The 22,115-nt window shown below is 31.8% G+C and overlaps 1 protein-coding gene across 1 annotated transcript in view; it reads left to right on the top strand.

The window, feature by feature from the left end:
• The window catches only part of LOC125073596 (tubulointerstitial nephritis antigen), a 55,199-nt gene that overhangs the window by 20,655 nt on the left and 12,429 nt on the right, over nt 1-22,115 (top strand). Inside the window, exons 2-3 of the mRNA XM_047684480.1 lie at nt 2,184-2,323; nt 2,917-3,091. Coding sequence (XP_047540436.1) covers nt 2,184-2,323; nt 2,917-3,091 — 315 coding nt within the window. The remainder of the gene's footprint in view (nt 1-2,183; nt 2,324-2,916; nt 3,092-22,115) is intronic.

The following is a 22,115-nucleotide window of genomic DNA, read 5'->3' as shown; positions in this document are numbered from 1 at the left end:
TGTGTGCGTTTATATAAACACACTTATATTTAACGAATAATATCATGAATTTATTAGTATTCGGTGAATGTGTCTTAAATACGTAAAATTTAAATATATGAAAATTGCTTCAAACATAGGATCTCCTCCATTTAAAGCTAGAAATACGTAGGTATAACCCTACAATGTAGTAGTATTGAATGATGATAAAAGGTGTTTTTTTATTTATATTTGTAGGTACATATTCATTTTAAGATTTACATACAGACTACCAAAGTTGTTACTGTAATAAAAGGTACTTCATTTGTATTGCGATTAAAATATTCATACAGTAACTAAACTTTAATATAAATAGTGCGTAACCTCTGTTACTTACTTACTCTGTTGTTTAACGATATTTTAAATTGGCTCTAATCTTAGATAATGCGTTACATGTGTTTTGATTGACTCATAAAACAGTGTTTATTTAATGAATTGGAGAATTTATGATTCAAAAATGATTAATTTTTCTAATGTAAAAGAACTAAACACTCTAGTGACTAGCGTATAAGTCTACTAGAGATTATTCCGAGGTCCTGGAATCAAATCTTGAGTCGGACCAAATATATAAATATATATAGTTTGGCAGACGAGCATATGGGCCATCTTATGGTAAGTGGTCACCACCGCCCATAGACAATAGCGCTGTAAGTAATATTAACCATTCCTTACATCGACAATGCGCCATTAACCTTGGGAACTAATATGTTATGACCCTTGTGCCTGTAGTAACACTGGTTCACTCACTCTTCAAACCGGAAGATAACAATACTCATTACTGCTGTTTGGCGGCAGAAATGAGTATACCCAGACGGGCTTGCACAAAGCCCTACCACCAAGTATAATGTAAAATTAGACAGGTAAATGGGCAAATGTACCACTTGATGGTCATTTTTTTGACGCTGTAAGAAATATTAATCGTCGAAAATACATTAGCATTTTACCAATATTAAAAATTACTATCTTATATCTGAAAAACAAAACTGCCAAATCATGAATGTGTGCCATTCTAAATATTAATTTAATTGCAGATTCTATTAAATTATATTTATTACTTGTTAATATAATTGTGTTTGAGACTTTACTGACATAATCTGTAATGAAAAATGATTGAAAAGAGTTACGTGCCGGTTCTTCTCGGTAGAATCTCCTTCCCGAATCAGTGATAGCTTCACATTCAACACTGTACACATGACGATTCCATGCTTTTATGAGCCTTCTTGAATAAATATTATTTTGATTTCATTTTCATATTTAAAGAATAAATAATGAATTAATATTGGACAACATCACAAACATTACTCTGATCCCAATGTAAGTAGCTAAAGCACTTGTGTTACGGAAAATCAAAAGTAACGACGGTACCACAAACACCCAGACCAAAGGCAACATAGAAAACTAATGAACTTTTTCTACATCGACTCGGCCGGGAATATAACATATATTGCTGGCTTGCTTGGTAGTTTAGCCATGTGTGGATTTGTTCAAATTTGTTCTTCCATAACCTATTACAATAAAAATAATTTTCAAAAACACCTTTTATGTGCTTTCGATAAACATGGACCACATGTGTAGCCCAATAGGATGTTACTTCACTTTATACTTTATTGTACACCATAAAGAAAAAAAAAAAAAAACTTGGATACAGCTTAAATAACCTTATCGCTACATAGCGATCAACGGTGTAGGTGACAGCTCATAGAATATGAGATGGGTGGTCAATGATAAATAAAATAACATTAATTAATAACTAAAATTAATAAATAAATTTAAATATAGAATACATATTATATACCAATAAAAAAATTAAATTATCAACACATATAAAATTACAAGTATACAATCTAAATACAGTACAATAAATACGAATAAAAATGATAAGTCCTCAAACAAAACATGTGAGAAAAAAATAAAATAAAAAAAAAATTAGTGGTGTTCAGATATTTGAGACGTAACGTGATTTGTTTAAAGGTTTTTAAATATATCTATGGATTTGGTCTCCCGAATATTTAAAGGAAGGTTATTCTAGAGCCTAATAGCACTTGTAAATGATTTTTTATGCAATAATCTTTTCAAAAATGAATATTATGTAAATAAATTAGTCCCGTCTTGTATGTACTGTAAATAGATTGAAAAAGGTTTTAATGTGTTCCTTTTTTTTTCAGAATGCATTTCCTATTTCTCTGCGCGTTCTTAAGCGCAGTCACGGCGTATTGGCATCCAGATCTACCGCCTGGTCCCTACTGCGGTATAGACAATAAATGCTGCAAAGACAGAGAGGATGGCTGTTCACACAGAATAATCGGTAAAAATATTTCGTTTATATATAACAATGACTTTTCTAGGGTTCCGTGCTCAAAGGGTGGGATCCTATTACTAAGACTCCGCTGTCCGTCCGTCAGTCTGTCCGTCTGTTACCAGGATGTATCTCATGAACTGTGATATTTAGACTGTTGGAAATTTCACAGATGATTTATTTCTGTTGCAGCTATAACAACAAATACTAAAAAATAGAATGAAATAAATATTTAAGGGGCTCCCATACGACAAACGTGATTGTTTTGTTCGTTTTTGTTCGACATTGATAACGGCAACAGGTAGACGCTTAAAAATAAACGATTAGATTAAAATAAAATTAATATTTAAGGGGATACAGACATGATTTTTTTTCCGTTTTTATACATAACGATACGGAACCTTTTGCGCGTGAGGCCGACTTGCATTTGGCCGTTTTTTTTTTCTTTGTTTCGGCATGACACTATCAAGCAATCAACATACGATTGTTTATGGATGGTAAATAGTTATTAATTTTTTGAATACCGTTAAGCCTTCCCCTTTCTTTTTAATTAAAAAAAAAAAATCAATTACCCGATTGCTGAAGTCTGTTTCATTGTTTAGATACTCTGTGCTACTGCGACGAATTCTGCGATCGTTATCACGATGATTGCTGTCCGGACTATCAGAAAGTGTGTCGGCATGAAAATGAGAAACCTTTACCCTTTTTGAACCCTTGCAGTCACGGTGGCAAGTTTTACCTCGAAGGAGAGACCAGAAGAGTCGATTGCAATACTTGGTGAGTTGAAATCATTTTTTTGTATATATATTACCTTATTAGATGTTTATTTAATTTGAATGGCAAGGAATTTAACTGAACTTTCACCCAACCATCAAATCGGAACACAACAATACTAAGAATTGCTGTTTGGCGGTAGAATACCTAACGAGTGGGTGGTACCTACCACCAATTAAATATATTTTTGTTTCGTTATATTGACACGACTCCGCAGCTTCTCCAACCCGTGCCGGGGACAGCCATCATGGTGGCTTTAGGTTCCTACGTAACCTGGGTTACTCCCTAAGGGACCGAGTACCTTTCGGAATTACAAGACGGAAAAAAAACGTGGCTCAGGAGATCGCACAGTCTAACCCCTTAGAATTATCATGGGTTCAATTAGTGTTTATCATTAATCCAATTCATCTTGTGCTCGGCAGTGGAGTTTAACTTTAGGATATGTGTCGATGAAAATCTGCCGGATCTGTATTCACATAAACGCACACACAGGCAAGTCTTGGAACAAAATGGAACGTTCACAGATGGTTACTTTACCTTTTTTACTTTTGGTCATAATAAAATAAACAACGGATGTCAAGCGTCGTTTACGGTAAAGAAATATAATTTCTTAATTAAGGGTTTTTTAATGTTTATTCGTTCAACTTATTTTTATAAAAACTTTATTTATAATTATGTAAAAATCTTTTTTTACTTAACTATTCAATTTGACTAGCATAGATATATATATATATATATATCTTATATTTTGACAGTTTTGTTATCTGTAAGAACTTCGAAACTCATACGCCTTTCTAGTAGTAGGATATAAATTATAGTTAAATTAAAACATATTGTTTTATTAATAAAGTGTACTCGTGCGAAGCCGGGACAGGTCGCTAGTATGAGGATGCAGCGTTACTTGAAGGTTTTTTGTATATTATATAATCATACAAGCAGCTGTCCTTTGCAGTTTCTACCGTTTTAAAAATAGACGCTTGAGTTTCATGCTCCTCTATGTTCAAATATTAGGTAACCTACACATTAGTATTCCAGCTAGTGTGACCTACATCCGGAAATGTAGCCTTGTTTAACGCTGATCTCATCAAGATGGAATTCTTGTATTATTTCGCACAATTATCACTCAGGATGCTAATTTTTGGATATCAACTTGAAGGTTTTGATGATTTGTACATAATTTTATGTTTTTTTTTTTATAAAATTAAAATATGGATTTTTTTATTTTCAACGTCAAAATACAAACTTATTTTATACGTTTCTTAAAGTTTTGATATTTGTACTTAAAAAAAAAACATACGAATAAAGATTTTTATATATCTAGGAAATTAGTTTGGAAATTTCTATGAAATATATACGGGGCGGGAAAGGGATTATAACTATCTCGTGATTAACGAGTTCTTAGAAATTACTGATTACAATTTACGATTCGGGTCCATTGCAGAGCTCACCCACGTGATCAACATTCATTTAATACTGGTTTTTCAATATCCAGATTAAACGAATATTTCTTGGTCTTTATTTATATTATATATATATATTAACAAATAACTAAACGCCTTCGATTATTTATGTCTAGAAAAAGAAAACAAAAGTCGTCGACAGTTGGCCACTAAGTACACGCACACTAGTAAAGTAGTATGACGTTTCGCGAATGTCAAGCGTAGCTGTCACGCAAATAACGTTGACTCGTTTATTTTAGTTATTTTGTCGTGCGACACTCTAACTATATATGTATTGTTAATTTGCATAATTAAGAAATCGAGTAGTTTGCAATAATGTCTGATGGCTGATTTACTTTTAAGAGCGGGTCACCCCGAATGGAGCTGTAAGTGTCTCTATGTTTTGACAAGCGACTCGAATGCGATGGTTGCTTGCAAACCCATTTGCTCTTAATCGAGATGAATTATTGTGATCTTTTGAAAATTTTGTGGTGTACGATTATAGAATCAATTAATACAGTGATTAGACGATATTAAATACGTTTTATTTTGTGAATATCTCCATTGCACGCCCACATAGTCTTCCAAATGTCGGATTCCTGCTCCTTCGACATGTATATAAATAATCAAAGCCGAATACTTATTGGCTCGACAGATTTGGTTATTTTTTAGCACTAAACCAACACATTGGTGGTCGGACTCTGTGCGAGCTCATCTGAGTGGTAACCACCCAGTTATCATACATTCTTCCACCAAACAGCAATACTTAGTATTTTTGTATTTAAAGGGTGCGTGAGCCAGTGTAACTACAGACACAAGACATCACATCTTAATTCCTAATGTTAGTATCGTAACAGCGATGTAAGGAATGGTTAATATTTCTTACATAGCTAATGTCTATGAGCGAAAGTGAAAACTTACCATAAGTTGACACATGTATCCGTCCGCCAACCTATATCATAAAAAAATAATACATTTATTCTGCATACTCATACTAGTTTACTTTACAACTTGTAATTGCTGTATCCCAGTTTTAAGGATAATTGAGCCACTTTAGTTAGGGGACTCTTAGAAGGGATATTTTAAATTCGTAATCAATAGTTTGGTAAAAATTTAGGCCTTTTTTGAATAATATTAATCTAAAACAACGAAATAATAAAGTATACTCACGCATACACACCCGAGGGATTGAGGGCATCGCGGCACATTAGAGGGACATTCCGTATACCGTCACGGCATACGAATCGGGGACCTCAAAGCACTAATTGACGTTTCACATAAAAACAATATTAAAATACATAACATACATAATAACAGTAATCTATACAATACATCAATACATCTCAAAAGTTAAAAAACAATGAATTATTTAAAGCCCGTTTTGTTTACGTATAACCTAAGTTATACCAAGGCCACAAGGCCCTTGTGACGATGTGTGGAGGTTGTCTCTTTGTTATATTTCGACTATTCTTAGAATGTGCCCATTCTTTTGTAGTTTGAAATAACTGTATCCGAGAAAATTTATTTTATACCATATATAGTACAGGCGAAACATAGGCAAAATTTATTTTGTGTCAATTAAGACATTCATTGATAGTTAATTAAAATAAACTGTGTATATAAATTAAAAACTAATATAAAATAATTTATATTAAAAATTTCGTGCAGGACTAGCACCCGATCGAGGCCTATCCACTATGATAGATAATAAAAAAAAATCAATCCTTAGTTTAATGGATAATAAAAAAAATGTGATTAAATCCATGAAATTCATGACATGACAGTTCAACGGGCGGCCATGTTTGACGTTTATGGGTGCGTTTAGAAAGCTGTGTAATGAATGATCATTGTTTGTTTTCACCACCTAAATAAAAAATAAAGATATTCGATAATCATAACGTTCATAAAAAAATAATTTTATATATAAATCGTATTTGTTTAGTTTTATTTATTTCACCCGAGTAAAGCCGGGTTTTCATCTAGTCTTGTAATAATTTGTAAGCGTCAATAGTGCAATGGATTACGGGTCGTCTAGCGATATATAAAGTCGTAAGTTTCGACCTTGACCCCTTGGGTTATTTCCGTCCCAACTCCTAGCACAAGCTTTAAGCTTAATTGGAGGGATAAAGAGATATTAGTAATTCCTTAAGTTGGGGCTTTGCTACTATACTTTTTTAATTATATATATTCTTCATGCTTAAATATTTATTGCTGCTCGGGGTACCTATATTATAAGATTCAATATCCAATATAGTATATAGTTGTACCCACTCCAATAATGAGATTTAAACTCATATAATACATTTAAAAAATGTATGGGCACGCTAGTACTATTTTAAACCATTATAGTTCCGCGTTATATACGAATATGTTATTTAGTATTACATCATTCTTCAACAAAATTTAACACCTTATTTGTCTTAGGTATAGTGTTGTGACAAAAATATATATTCTTTATGGAAATATTTTGGACGACAACAATTCATTTCATCAACACACAACAAAAATATACAACAACACACAACGACATCAACAAAAATATATTTATTATGTACCATCAACATTTGCTTGATATATTCATTTAATTTATTTAATGTCTTTAAATGTCAAAATGTAATTACAATATTATCCATGATATAATCTGTATCCATACAGTGGTGACTCGTAATTCCTACCGAATAATGATTATGACTTTTTAAAAATAATAGACTAATAACTATGTTATTTTATAGTTGCAAATAATAATAAAAAAAATCATTAATTACTTTATATTAATAATAAAAAATAACAAATGCCTACTAAAACGACAAATTTTCTGTGACTCAGAAATATTATGTCCGACGCATCCAAATTTCACGCCAAAAATTGACATACACGATAGACAATTGCGCCCTTTTTTTAACGCTACAAGGCCGTAAAAATATAGGTACATATATATTTATACATAATGAGCCAATGCTTTTATACTGTGAATTAATTCAACAATTACCTTGCTGTTTTACTCCAAGTAAGCTTAACGCAATTTAATGATTTAACTGAACTAAAGTAGGTACAAACATACATTAGAAAATAATTGAATTGTAGTTTGTCGTTCATTCTAACCACTAACGACTAAACTAGTTTCAATTAATAAAAAAAAAACAGAATGGAAGAGTCACGGACGAAACAATTGAAAAAGTCGAAATTGATTCGCCACAGAATCGTTGGACGTCGTTTTTCATTACGTGTCTATCTCGTTTCAGGTTTAATTTAGGATACAAACTAAAGCTTAAGCGTTCCTAAGATGTATATAAATCTCAAATATATATATATATATATATATATATATATATATCTGCTGCCGGCAAACAAACAAATTTCATGAAATTCGTTTCAGTAATTTGACCGTGTAAGAGCTACAGACAGACACAGTGACTTTTGCATTTATAATATAATTAAATAAATTTTAAATGTGCAGATTAAGCCCTTTCATTTGATACTAAACAAGACATATGCTTATATAAAATTTTATCAGCCAGAGAAGTCATTAGCGACAAACTAGTAATTAATGAATCTTCCTTGGATGATCAACGGTCTTGTTCCTTGGGTTTATCGAACGTACTTTTTTTTTAAATTAGCTCAAATCCATTTTGTGAGAAAAATATGAATTGTAGCAAATTCCTAGTAGCGATTGTTCTGTTGCTTTTGAATCTGTGCACGTAACGCGTGTGACATTTGTTTTATAAGTAAATAAATAATGTATCAGACTCAAGTACTTCTCCTGGAATTACTTGATAGTACTTGATAGTACATATACCGACATCAGCAGTACTATTCTGTAATAAGTTACTTTGTTTCTCACTCGTGATCTGCCAAATCCTAAGTGTAATCACTATATGGTTATTGTATATGTTTAAATAGGTTACGCCCGTGGATTTGCTCACGTTTTAGAAGTCGGTCAGATGTAATGCAAAAAAAAACAGTATATGTTCTTCCTTGGAGTGCAAGCAATCTTCAAACTAAATTTCATCAAATAATTTCACTGGTTAGGCCGTAATTGACAGATAGACAGAGTAACATTGGCATTTATAATATTAGTATAGATGTCGCATATCACTTTCTGACATTTGACAATCGTCTTCTGAGTCTAAGTTTGGAGATTGATTACTCAGAAGCTATTCTGCTTTTAGAATAATAGCTCCCGTTCTGAAACCTAAGTATTCAAGTATCATTATTGTCGTATTTATATGGCAAAGGACATATAAACAATTTAAAAATAAACTGGTCTTTTTACTTTAACTTAACACTAAGAATTTTCGTTGCTACAGAAAAAAAGCATCACGTTTACCTCGTGATAATGCAGAAATAAGAAGTCACTACCATAGTTCATTGATGTAGTGAACATCGTAGTCAAAGTATCATCATTATCATCCTCCTCGTGGGAAGCCAGTTGTCAAGCTGGTCTAATTTGACAAATCAATCAGATGAGACTTACTCTAAGATTAACAAAGTAACGTCGTACTAGTTGCTCCGCACGGTTTTACCCGCGTTTAACGTTCTCGCTCAAATCTCATGCATCGTAGCGTGATGCTAAATGCCGTGAAGCCTAAACCTGATCAAGAATTTTTATTTTATTAAATCCGATTGCTAGTTCCATATATAATTAAACAAATATTTGGCAGCTTTATTATTTTAGTAAAGGTTTCAGTATGCTGTCATTTTACGAGTACACTCCCTAGATTGGTTTCAGACGAATGAACTCCTCGACGGTCAACAGCTAAGTATGAAAGCTTGTTTTTGAAAATATTTATTGTAATATTACTTTCATTAGCCATGTCTAAATGAATCATCACAATATATAAAAAAAAAACAATTAAAAGATTTATTTTAGCAATGACACTAGGTACAATGGCGTTGAGCCAGATAAACGGCCGATCGAACTTGGGTCATAGCTAAATTTAAACTGTCTCACGTCTCGAACCTTGGTGCCTTTCACAATACCGAAGGGACCCAGACAATCGCGATATGCACTAAATTGCTATAATAACTATGTAATTCCCTTAATTTATTAAGCACGACATATAAAATAGTGAACGCGAGTTCGTTTTGAAAAGTACTTATAAAAAATATAATAAAGAAAGACGATAGAGAGGAACGATGCCGTTTGGCAAATTTAGCCAGGTGCCAATCGTCGAAAAATTGGTCGAATCCACGAAATAAAATTAAAATTTGTTGCTTAATTAAAACGAATTCGAATATATATATTAAATGAATTGCACGAGACACAAATTAAAAGCGAAGTCTCTTACTTCCAAATATTCTCAGAAAATCGGATCTCAAATGGAACGTGTTGAACACGATGTTTTCCTTCCCCATCAAGCACGAGATGACGTATAAGCCCTAAAGAGGACATGAAAATTCAGTGTTACTTCTAGGAGTTTGGACCCTTGACCCTCAGTTAAGGTTCACTTATTCTAGCCTTAGATTACTGAGACACAATTTGTAATTGAAAACAATTGAAACTGATATAAAGAAAAATAAAAAAACATATACAAAATCTTAACCTAATATCTGAATTGAGTTTTCGATTTGATCACTGCCGCAAGGTTGACAACCAAAGTGTATTAACATCCTTTACATCGGAATTGGATTAAAAAACAGTTGCGTTTTTAGATTAGTATGCACATACAACACTTGAAACATCGAGAGAAAATGTATCGTATTAACATATAAATAATCTGATACTGTTAGGTTCAACCAACGTATTATTGCCACATTATTGGTCATGTTTTCTAAAGAGTTTTCTCTTTTAAATATTTATAGCTAAATAAAATTTGCTACAATACAAAGGTTTATGTTAAATTGTAAATTTGGATTTTCTTGCACTATATTATTGGATTTTTATAATTGTTATTCATTGGATTTTTATAATTGTCATTCCCCACCATCCACCATATCATGCCATACTTGGGATGCCAATCTCCGGATACAATTATTTTCCTTCCATGGGATAGCGTCTTATATGAGTACGGTATAACACTTATAATACTCAATGCTTTACATATATTTAAATCAAAGAGTTGATGACATAAATTTTTTGGGACCTGTATTGAAAATGGGTGTTTCATAAGGATACATTTTAGGTCCTATTCTATTTTTAATTTCTATGGCAATATTTTAAAAATTCTTCATAAATATATTTCACTTTGCCTCCTTGGTGCACCACTGTTTGATGAAGGCATAGATCCTATTCTTAATGATAAAATTAAAATATCTTCATATATTGACAAAATCGACAGATTGGACATCTTATATTTTCATATAGCGTTTTTTTTTTATATACTATCTGAAAACAGTTCCTTTTTATACGAAAATTAATGTACATTCTGCGCGTGAGCCGAGTCAGGAAATATCCTACCAATCATACCGATGACTTTCTTAAAAAACTTTAGAAAAAAATAATAAACTTCTCTCTTAATGAGTATTCTTGGACTCAAGCTACACTTCCCATCCCATATGGTATGGCATCGGGGTGAGGAAAGTTTCAAATGTAATCCTTCCGGCCTTTCTCTCTTCTGTACATAGCATTTCAGGCTTTTATTCACAAATTTTAAATTCAAAATCAATCAAAATCACCAGTGTTACAGAGGTGATAGAGAACTGGAAGATAAAGTGTCCTAATGACGACACTAATACAAGGAAGTTACTTAGGAATTCGATTGGAAGTCCACGTTACACTACATAATTTGACACAAAATTTAAAATGTGCCAAAAACAGTGTCTGGCTTCTAGCGTTATCAACTAAAGAGATAGGTCACTGGTTGCATACATTACCCCCTAAAAACATTGAGAAACTTTTAGACACTGACTGTTTCCGCATATCAATTGGTCTCCGACTGGGAACATCTTTGTGCTTTAAACACAGATTCCCTTGTCAAAAAAAGATGAACTCTTTCGGTTTACATGGTCTCTCTTGTCCAAGGAGTCAAAGTAGGGTTTTCTGCCACGTAAGTTATTGCTCTTTCTGAACCCCGGAGAAGAAGTCGTGATCATAGTAAGAGACCTAAAAGACTGAGAACGCGGAACGGGCCTAGTGTGGGACGCTACATGCGTTGACACGCTGGCCTCGTCTAATATCCGAGAACCAATGTTAAGAGCCGGATCCACGGAAAAAGCTGAAGCGAAGTACGATACAAATATTCGTGTCTTATTCAAAATTATTCTTTTGTCCCATTTGCTGTTGAAACATTGGAGTAGTAGTGCAAAAAGCTTCATTAAAAGTATAACACCTTGCCTTATTGCCTCCACTGGTGGCAGGAGGCCTGGTTCGCTCTTTGCCTATGCTGCAAGCATTCTCGCCACCATTTCACGAGGTCAAGATTTATACAGTTAATATTTTTAATTCATATTTTTATATATTTAAAGAATTAATGTTATTAATTCTTATTTAAATAAATATATACTATGATAAGATTTCTTATAATACAGCAAAGTTTCGCATGATTATTTTTTACATTTTAAAATTGAAAGAAAAAATTATGACGATATAAACATTGACAGAAACACAAACATAAAGCATACTTTGGAGTAAAGATTTGGTACAATAAAAGAGTTTTATTCGATTTATTTAAAATCTTTGAGCTCGAGATATATTTGTGGATACAACTTTCACTTACTTAAGTATTGTATAAATCATTATGTTGTACGTTAACTAAAAGATACCGTTTAGTATGTTAATAAATTTCAAGTTTAGTCAATTACGTCAACGTTATGACCATGGATCATCATATTAGATATTTATTATCCAAATCGACGGAAAACTTCCGAATACATTTGATTTTGAACATTTGAACACTTGAACATTTGAACACATTTGACATTGTATTCGATTCTATTTATTTCCACAGACGTGATATGAATTGTTAAGATTTCGATTATGATTTTTAAATTTTCATAGTGACAAGAATTGCGTACAAAATTTTAGTGTATTTATTAATATTTAAATAGTATAATTTAATTTAAATTACGAATTTAAGTTACTATTTATATTCAAAAATTGCCAGTGACGATTTTGTGTATCATTGATTAAAAAAAATATACTATCAATTTTAGAAGCAGATTTCTGATTGTTTTCCTTTGAATTTTGATTTAAAGTTATTAGCAATCCGTAAATTTTACACTGCTGAAAATTCTGTTTTCTTATAATTTAAAATTTGAATATACGAAACAAGCATCTCAGGTTATCAACATTTAGTATCTTTTTAATAAAAAATAATCATAAACATACTCGACGTCTTATATTTTTCTATATATATATTTTAAAATACGTCAAAATTATCAAAATCGTGATATATAAAATCATCATCATAATGATTATTATCGTCAATATCATATCGGTTATCGCAGTGATTTGTTAGGAAATCTCGTATGCTTTTCACTGATATCTCATTATGAAATAAACAAACATCAACATTTCGAAATAGACGACTATTAATCAAAAAGTGGCAACATTTGTTGTTCATCATAATTACTAATCACATATCGAGTACACTGTTGTAGAATAGAAGATTATCATTGCCATATAAAGAAAATCAAGAGTTCTCCTCCTAGTGTTTGCGTCAGCTTAATTTAGAATATGTATAAAAATCAAATTCCATTTAAAAATTAAAACAAAAAATATATTCTAAATGATAAATCGTGTGTGTGGAATAATTTATTAAATATTTAATAATAAACAAAAAACAAATTTAAAACTGACATTTAATTTGGCGGCAATATTAAATAGTATAGCTGTTTGTATGATATATGTGAATTTTAGGATTAAAAATTTTGACCTTTTGTCTTATAATATCGTGTTACTAAACGACCCTGATCATTGTAATTGTGATGATAAATTATGTCATTTAAATTGATTGCTTTAATCAGTTATAAGTTTTTTTTTTAATTATATATTTAAAAAAAAAACTTGTAAATTATATTAATGTTCTTGTACCAATTGCTCATTAACATGTTCGGATGAATTATTAAAAATAACACGATAATCGCGATTACAAACAGAGATTTGTTTCTGAATTATAATTAATCGTTCAATATTGGATTGAAATAGTGATCTTTTTTTAAGTTATTTAATGAGGGGACGATTGTAGAATATGTTAGTAAATGTTCTTGTTTGTTTAATTCCAAAAAACGTACCTATAACTTACTTTTGGGAAAAAGTGTGCCTTTGTTACACCTAAATAAAAAAAATGCATCAAGTCTCTTTGTGAATAATACTTTCATGTTTTATCATCGACAATAATAGATTAGGCTAAGAGATAATTAATAAAAAATAAAACGTCGTTTCGCGCCAAAACCTAGTCCAAATGTCTTTAACTGACATATTTTAAAACCCTGAAGTAGCCTTCGAATCTTAACTTCAAAATATTTTTATTTGTCATTATTGATTAAAACAATATAGACCAATATTATCGAATAGTACCTAATTGGTGACCAATTCACCCAAGGTCATAGCAATGATTGGTTGAGGAGAATACGTTCATGAAATGTCAAAATGCGTCATTGGCTCTAATAATTTTAATATTTAAAGGAATACGAATCAAATAAGTATCTTTTAGTTTTTCATAATTTCACGAGTGAGATACGAAATGAGTTCTTACCGAATAGCACTGCAGATGGTTCTTAAGATAAATGAACATTTCAAATACAAGTTTGAAGCTTAATACCATAATGAATGCCAACACAAGCCTTCATTTATCTCATGCCTGTAATTTCTACTGGTTCCATTACTGATCATAGACAAAACCGTTATACATAGAAATTATATTTTACGCAGAAAATTAACCCACATGGCGATAATGCATCGATAACTTATTTTGTATGGCAGATCTCAAGATCCAGTATTCAAACCCCGGGTCGGGCCAAAATACTGTTATTTTCTTTACAGAAATTTGGTCTGACAATGTTTACATTCCCGCGCTTCGCAAAGCACGTGAAGTTGTTGGTCCTGCGCCTGATTTTATGCCGGTCTTGTCGGACTGCTGTTGGATTATGAAAATGCAACGGAATTTACGTACACACTTGTTTGTGCACTATAATACGTCCTGTACATTTGGCTAGTCTCACTATAGAATGCCTTGGCCGTAATCGGTCTGTATCATCCTCACATTCTTTATAAACTTTTAAATATTTTATTGCATGGTTTTGCACCTTATTTATACAATATGTTGTGATTTATCATTATTTTTGAACGCGGATGCATAATTACGTTTGATATACGGCTATAGTAGCGCAACAATTATTGAAACCAAGGGTCTAGAACAAAGGTGTAAGTCGTAGCTTTGCTGATACCGATAATGATGCTTCGACATTTCCGCTTGATCACGCAATTGTGAATATAATAATATACGAAATATTACGATTCCTTATGTATGTTTTTTTTTCTATTGAACTACTACAAGTAACATCTCCATGATAATTCAATATATATTTAAACGACTGACTCAAGGGCAGCACTTGCTTAGAAATGCAGAAACAGTAAGTCGTAACAGATTCTAAAAACGTAGTGCTATTATTAAACGCTATTTTTGTCGTGTTCGTGATCACGATAACACACTTGTACTTATTTTTAAACGTTTCCAAAGTCAATGATCTTTGTTCATTTCAAAATAACATTTGATCGAATCATTTTAGAGAACAAAGTTCTATTTAAAAAAAAAAAAAAACTATATATAGTCTACTTCAATGGCAGGAGGAGTGAGGGAAATAAATGTCTTTGACATTTGATTGACATGATAATTATCATTGGTCGAGATCTAAAATAATCTATGGTATTCATTCGCGTTAAATAATGATGACCTTTTTCTTCACCTTTGAGTAAAAAAAAAAAACATTTTGCCAAATTGGTTTACTTAAAAGAAACCTGTAAATCTTAAGGTTTAAGATTCCCTTAAATCGTCTCGATTTAAAAAAAAAGCACTGTATTATTTATTGAACCAATGATGTTATCAAATGTGCATGGAATAGCTCCTTAACAAAATTTATTTCCATGCCTTCTCTTATGTATATATATATATATATATGATTAATACTGATTAAAGAATGCCAAACAACATTTTGTAATAAATTCTGGTATTCATGTTTAATTCACTTTGCTCGATAGAAAATAGAATGATGACATCATTCTATTTCGTTTTTACATTGAAAAAAATATATGAACCCCTTTAGACGTATCGTATTATTTGGCTGAATAACTTTTTGCTTAAGCAACAAATTTTTAAAAGTTATTAATAAAAAAATACATTTTCGAAGATTTGTTTTGAATAAAGAATTAATTTCAAGTTTATTTTGTCAAAGTTAGTGTGGTATTCCTTTCAACAAATTACTAACTTCGAATTCAAAACAACATTAATAAGATTTATTTAAAATCAGTCATAGTTTTGAGAAAAAAAAAAAATTCTACACATTAAATACACGTAGAATGTCACGTTGAGAAAAGCAGGGCTGTTCTACAGTACCAAATTAAATGATAAGGAAACGTTTAATAAATTCTAAAAGCGAATCCATACAACAAGGTTGTTAGCACTATTAAATGTCGATCGTAAAATCTTGAGTTTAATGCGATTATAAAGGTATGAACATAATGGTTTTTTGGAAAGTCCGATAACTGTTCAACTGATGTTAAGTGACTTCAGTTGTCCAATCTCCAAAGCACCGACAAACAATATGTAAAAGTTTTAAGCAGTAGAATATCTATTTAGTAGGTACCAGGTTGTTTGGTTCCAGGCACAGATTCACATTCCCGAGTATGTTTGGTGACAGACCTTATTACAATGTATTTATGACTGCCCCGTGTAGTTCCCCCTTAAACCGCTCAGCCTCAGAGACCGTAACGTGATATTATGATATAGTTTAACGTTATAGCCTATGTATTGAGAAATACATAGGTTATATTAAAAAAAAATTGATTATTGCCAGATCCTGAGTTTAAATTGTTTGTAATATATAGATATTCCCTTACTCTTTACTGTGTTAGTCTTGCTTATGTGCAAAAATTAAGGCCCTTCCAGACATTCTGTCTAAGACGTATTGCATAATTTATTTTCGTTTCTTGCGTTGGTTATTAAAAATAAATTGGCATGTAAGTCTCATTAAAAAGTTATTCAGTGTGATCAGCCGCTAATACATCACCTTGACCTAACAACAATATGAATCGCTAAACAGTTATTCTATTGACATATTTAGAGTTGAACATCTTTTGTTGTTATTGTTGCCATTGTTGTTATTTATATTCGCTTAACGGTTTCATTTTAACTGACCCTCCGCTGTTCGAACAACAATTTAGTTCTTACATTGGGCATAAACTTTTTACAGTTATAATTTTCTTCTTAAAGATTATTAAAGTTTCAAAATACAATTAACAAGTTATACAAAACATTATTATTACTATTGTTTACGGAAATCGCTTACTGTTTATTCATAATTGAAATTAAGTCAATGGTTTTAGAATTGAGATAAAAACAGATAGACTGAAAACATAGAATTTTTCTTCATGTCAGTATGTTACTAAGCTTCAACGAGGTTTGTTTGTAATACTTAAGAATTCCTTAAATATATACAAATATGTATTAAAAATGTTTACTGTATGAAGCTTGTCTGCGTGGAATGGTGGCAAGAATGCCGGCAGCATTTCCGATTCTCTGGGCAAAAAACGAACCATCTCTCCTGTCACCAGTGGAGGCAAAATCAATACGTATTTAAATTGGTGAATAAGAATAACTTATCGAATCTTATGGTTTGGATCAAATGGTAATTCTAAATAGATAGTCAAATTTAATTTAAATTAAATAATTTAACTCTTTAAAGACGGTTCAAAGTGTTCACTTTAGATATCTACTACTGGAGATAGATATATTTTTTACATACATACATTAGCAGCCTGTAAATTTCCCACAGTTGGGCTAAGGCCTCCTCTCCCTTTGAGGAGAAGGTTTGGAGCATATTCCACCACGCTGCTCCAATTCGGGTTGGTTGAAATTAGACACATGCAGGTTTCCTCACGATGTTTTCCTTCACCGCCGAGCACGAGATGAATTATAAACACAAATTAAGTTCTAACCACTGAGCCATCTCGACAGAAATATTTTAATTAGATTAAATTATAATGTGTCTAATAAATAGTACGCTATGGTAACACTATGGTATGAATAGATGTGACACAGTTAGTCAAACGTTTGCTATTTAGTTTAAGGGTTTGAAGTTGCAGCTCCAACGAAGGTTGGCATATATTATTATTAAAATACATTCGATATTATTCCGACACGAAGGTTACATCGATGTTTTCCTTCACGACATCACGAAATGAATCATAAACAGTTTCACGCATGATTTCTCTGTCCTTTGATTAATCTATGTCATTTAGGCGGTCTGGCAGATGGGCCTGCTCAACACCTTCCATAGTCATTGGTTGCTTTAATAAATAATAAACATGATCAATGCCGGGGACTAAGATATCCCTCAAGCTACAATGGCTTTGAAGAACACATCGATATTACAAAATGGTATAGTCAAAAATTATTATTCAATATAAAAGTGTTTACACTTGCTTAATGTTATTCAAAAATCTACCATCGGTTCGGAATTTAGCACCTCGAGAAGAACCAGCGAAAGAAACTCAGCGGGATATTTTTATTTATTTCCATTGTGCATATACAATAATAATTATATTTTAGTTATTTGAAACAGCCTGGAGGCGATCATTTCATTCCCAAGGTGTGCAGTCAACTAAAACCACCATATATAACTATAATCCACTCAAACCCAAAAAAATTGCACCAAGCCCCATCACCAATGGATTAAACGATCCTTAAAAATGTACAGGCTATGATGTAACCTCACATAAAGCTATAATTAATAAGATGGCGTTAGCATTGTCGGTATATGCGTCATGCTAAAAATATTCATTCGCTATTTATATATCATCAATAATTTATAAATCCCATTCATTCCTTTGTCATATTGGTCATAAATACGAGAATAATTCGTCGTGTAACTTAATGACGTTTCAATACGGACAGAAGGTCAGTAGGAAGTATTATTACAAGACAACAAAGATGCAAATCCTGGCCCACACTGTTTCAACTTCGTGATCCAGTTTGGTCGCTTTCAGTTGATTTATTTCGAACGAATTAAACTTCATTAATCAATACGATTAAGTTAAATCTATACATATAATAAAATTGGAGTGTCTGTTTGTTATATTGAAATAACCGCGTTTTACTAAATGCTTATGTGTGTATACACAGTACATAATATACCTAAATAACAGTTTTTACAATTTTTGTCTGTCTGTTTGTTCCGGCTAATCTCTGGAACGGCTGGACCGATTTTGACGGGACTTTCACTGGCAGATAGCTGATTTAATAGGGAGTAACTTAGGCTACTTTTATTTTAGAATTATATGTAAAATAATAATAAAGTCACGCTTTTTTTGTTAAAATCAAACGCCCACGAAGTCGCGGGCACAGCTAATTGTATACCAAGTTTTTAGTATGAATTTAAGAGTGTATTACTTTTTATTGTAATTCAATAGTACTGTAAATATCTTTAGTGTTGTATCACACTGCATTGGTCCCTGTACTTGTGATTGCATTGTTTTCGTGAATATGCCGATGGTGTTTCGAATAAATAAATAAATAAATTGACTCTCTGTTATTTCAAAATAACGGTAATTTTCAAGGTAACGATAAAAACGGTAAACGAAATATCGGTAAATAAATCATTCTAATTATAATAATAAATAAATCAAATATAAAAGTTACCACATATTAACTTAATATAGAACTAATACATAACAGCAGTTTAACAACTTTGACAACTTTGTCAAATTATACCGGAAGATTGCGAGTTTAAATGCACACAACCATTGCTAACATCTTAATTTTTGAAAGTATATTATCGTGAGGAAACATCGGTCCGATGGAAAACTAACTCAAACACTTGGTGGTACTTGGTGGTAGGGCTTTTTGCAAGCCCGTCTGTGTGATACCACCTACTTATAAGATATTCTACCGCCAATTAACAGTACTCAGTATTGTTGTGTTCCGGTTAGAAGGGTGAGTGAGTCAGTGTAATCACAGGTACAAGAGACATAACATCTTAGTTCCCAAGGTTGGTGGCGTATAGGTGATGTAAGGAATGGTTAATATTTCTTACAGCGCCTTTGTATATGGGTGGTGACAACTTACCATTAGGTGGCTCATATGATCGTCCGCCAACCAATGCCATAAAAAAACACATTCGGGAGCGTGATGTTAAAATATTCTCGAAAGAGGTTTTATTTTTTTATAGCTATAGTTGAATTTGTAGGTGATAACATATAAGTATTAAACCTACACCATAATCGTAAAAAAAACAAATAAACATAAGGTTATACGATACTTATACGTAGGTGTATAATATGTCGGTTAGATACGAACTCTTCAGAACTAGTCAGGAAGGTTAAGTACTATGCAATCAATATACTAAGACACTTGATAGCATTTCAATGTAATATATTATTGGAATTTACAATAAAGACCATTTTTTTCCCATTAGTATCATTTATATACGATTAAAAATGTTTTCTTATAAATACTTATTTGTCCTCATATTTTATTTTAAAATAACGTATTGTATATAAATAATTAAAAAAAACGTTTTTATACAAGTCTTTACAGGTTAACGCAAAAATAGATTTTCACGAGAATTATTCTGTAAGAGCTATGAATTCATTTGTCACTCATCAAAATTTTGAAACTTACAGGGACAGGCTATTTTAAAGCACGTGTCTGCTTATATATTTTTTTTTTGTCTTATCATAGAAGGAATTAAGATAAACAAACCTTACGTTTACGTGTTCCATGCGATTTAATTTCCACTTCTAACGTTCCGATAACAGTATCCTCGACGTTGAAAATGATAGTTTTTTGCAAATCAATAATGAATATCATAGATTATTCAAGCTCTCGACCAATGATATCGCGTCAATTTTATAAAATGTTTTTTTTTATCTTTTGTCCTCTTATGGTGGGAACAGACGATAATCAATTGTGTCTCTATCTGAGAGTCTATGATCGCTTTAAGAAGTATACCAACATCCCCGTCTCATACCATGACCATACTATGCAAGTATCTTGTATGCATGACTGTCTGAGTCATACTATTCCCATTAGGACGTATTAACAGTGTATCATACTCGTTCATAACGATTTTAGTGACCGTAACACCCTCTTACCAACCCCGTATCATTTACGTATCGTTTTTTTTTTAATATATCGATAGGCGGTCCAGCGACAATGGCGCTATAAGAAATATTAACCATTCCTTATATCACCAATGCGTCACCAACCTTGGGAACTAAGATGTTATGTCCCTTTTCCACGTAGTTGCACTGGCTCAATCACCCTTCAAACCGGAACACAACAATACTGAGTACTGCCATTTGGCGGTAGAATATCAGATGACTTGGTGGTACCTACCCAAACGGCCCTACCACCAAGTAAAAAAAATATTCTTTGTATTAAGCAGTATGACGTTGCGTCCAGTAGACCATTCTACCGCGGACCAACACCATCGCGTAACAAAATCAGGCGTTTTTTTTTTTTATCTGACACTATCCTAATACCGTAATAGTATGAGGTGTAGTGGGTAGGTTACAGTAGGTAGTTTGTGTTTATTCTTATAGAATATCTCGATATATAACGAATAACGATTTGGGTTAAGTTAATATATTGTAGAATATTCCAAATATAATTGCAAGCGTCGGATCCAATAATATAAATTTTGTTAACTTCGTTAAAATGATGACGTAGTGCAAATCAGAAGCAAGAAGTTCAATAAAATCGTACAGTACCGTGAAATTTTTAATTGAAATGCTTAAATCCGAACACGCATGTGACACGTTCTCAGTATTCTTGCAAAGGAACATTACCAACATGAACATCGTTAATAATATCTATATTAAAAAATAACTTGTAAAATCCATTAATGTTTATCGAAAATATATCTCGTAAATTTAATGGAGTCACTGATTACTCTATATCGTGTAAATATTAATTAACTTTATGTAATATACGAAAATGATATCAACATTTACGAACCGGTCATATCACTTGAAGTTATGACTTCCCAAAAGCATTTAAACAATCTTTTATCCAAACTTAACGATGTTTGACTAAATTTAATGTTAATAGAACATACATAAAAAACATATTTATTATATTAGGATTAATATATGACTATTAAAAAAGGTATGATCACGATTAAACACCGATATATCATCATTACATAGTATAAAACAAAATCACTTGTCGCTGTCTTTCCCTATGTATGCTTAGATCTTTAAAATTATACAACGGATTTTGATGCGGTTTTTTAATAGATAGATTGATTCAAGAGGAAGGTTTATGTATAATACATGCACAATATAGAAACGAAACACTGATAATTTCAGAGGTTTCTGAAGTGATGTCGTAAATAAACACATTTTATTTTGCTTTCATTACAAACGCTGGCTGAACCCTACGAGATAGATCAAAATAATGTACTACAGTATTGTACACCTTAATGTGTAC

Source organism: Vanessa atalanta, chromosome 24, assembly GCF_905147765.1.
Source record: "Vanessa atalanta chromosome 24, ilVanAtal1.2, whole genome shotgun sequence".
Lineage (NCBI taxonomy): Eukaryota > Metazoa > Arthropoda > Insecta > Lepidoptera > Nymphalidae > Vanessa > Vanessa atalanta.
Note: the sequence above shows the minus strand (reverse complement) of the source record. Positions and strands in the feature narration are given on the sequence as shown.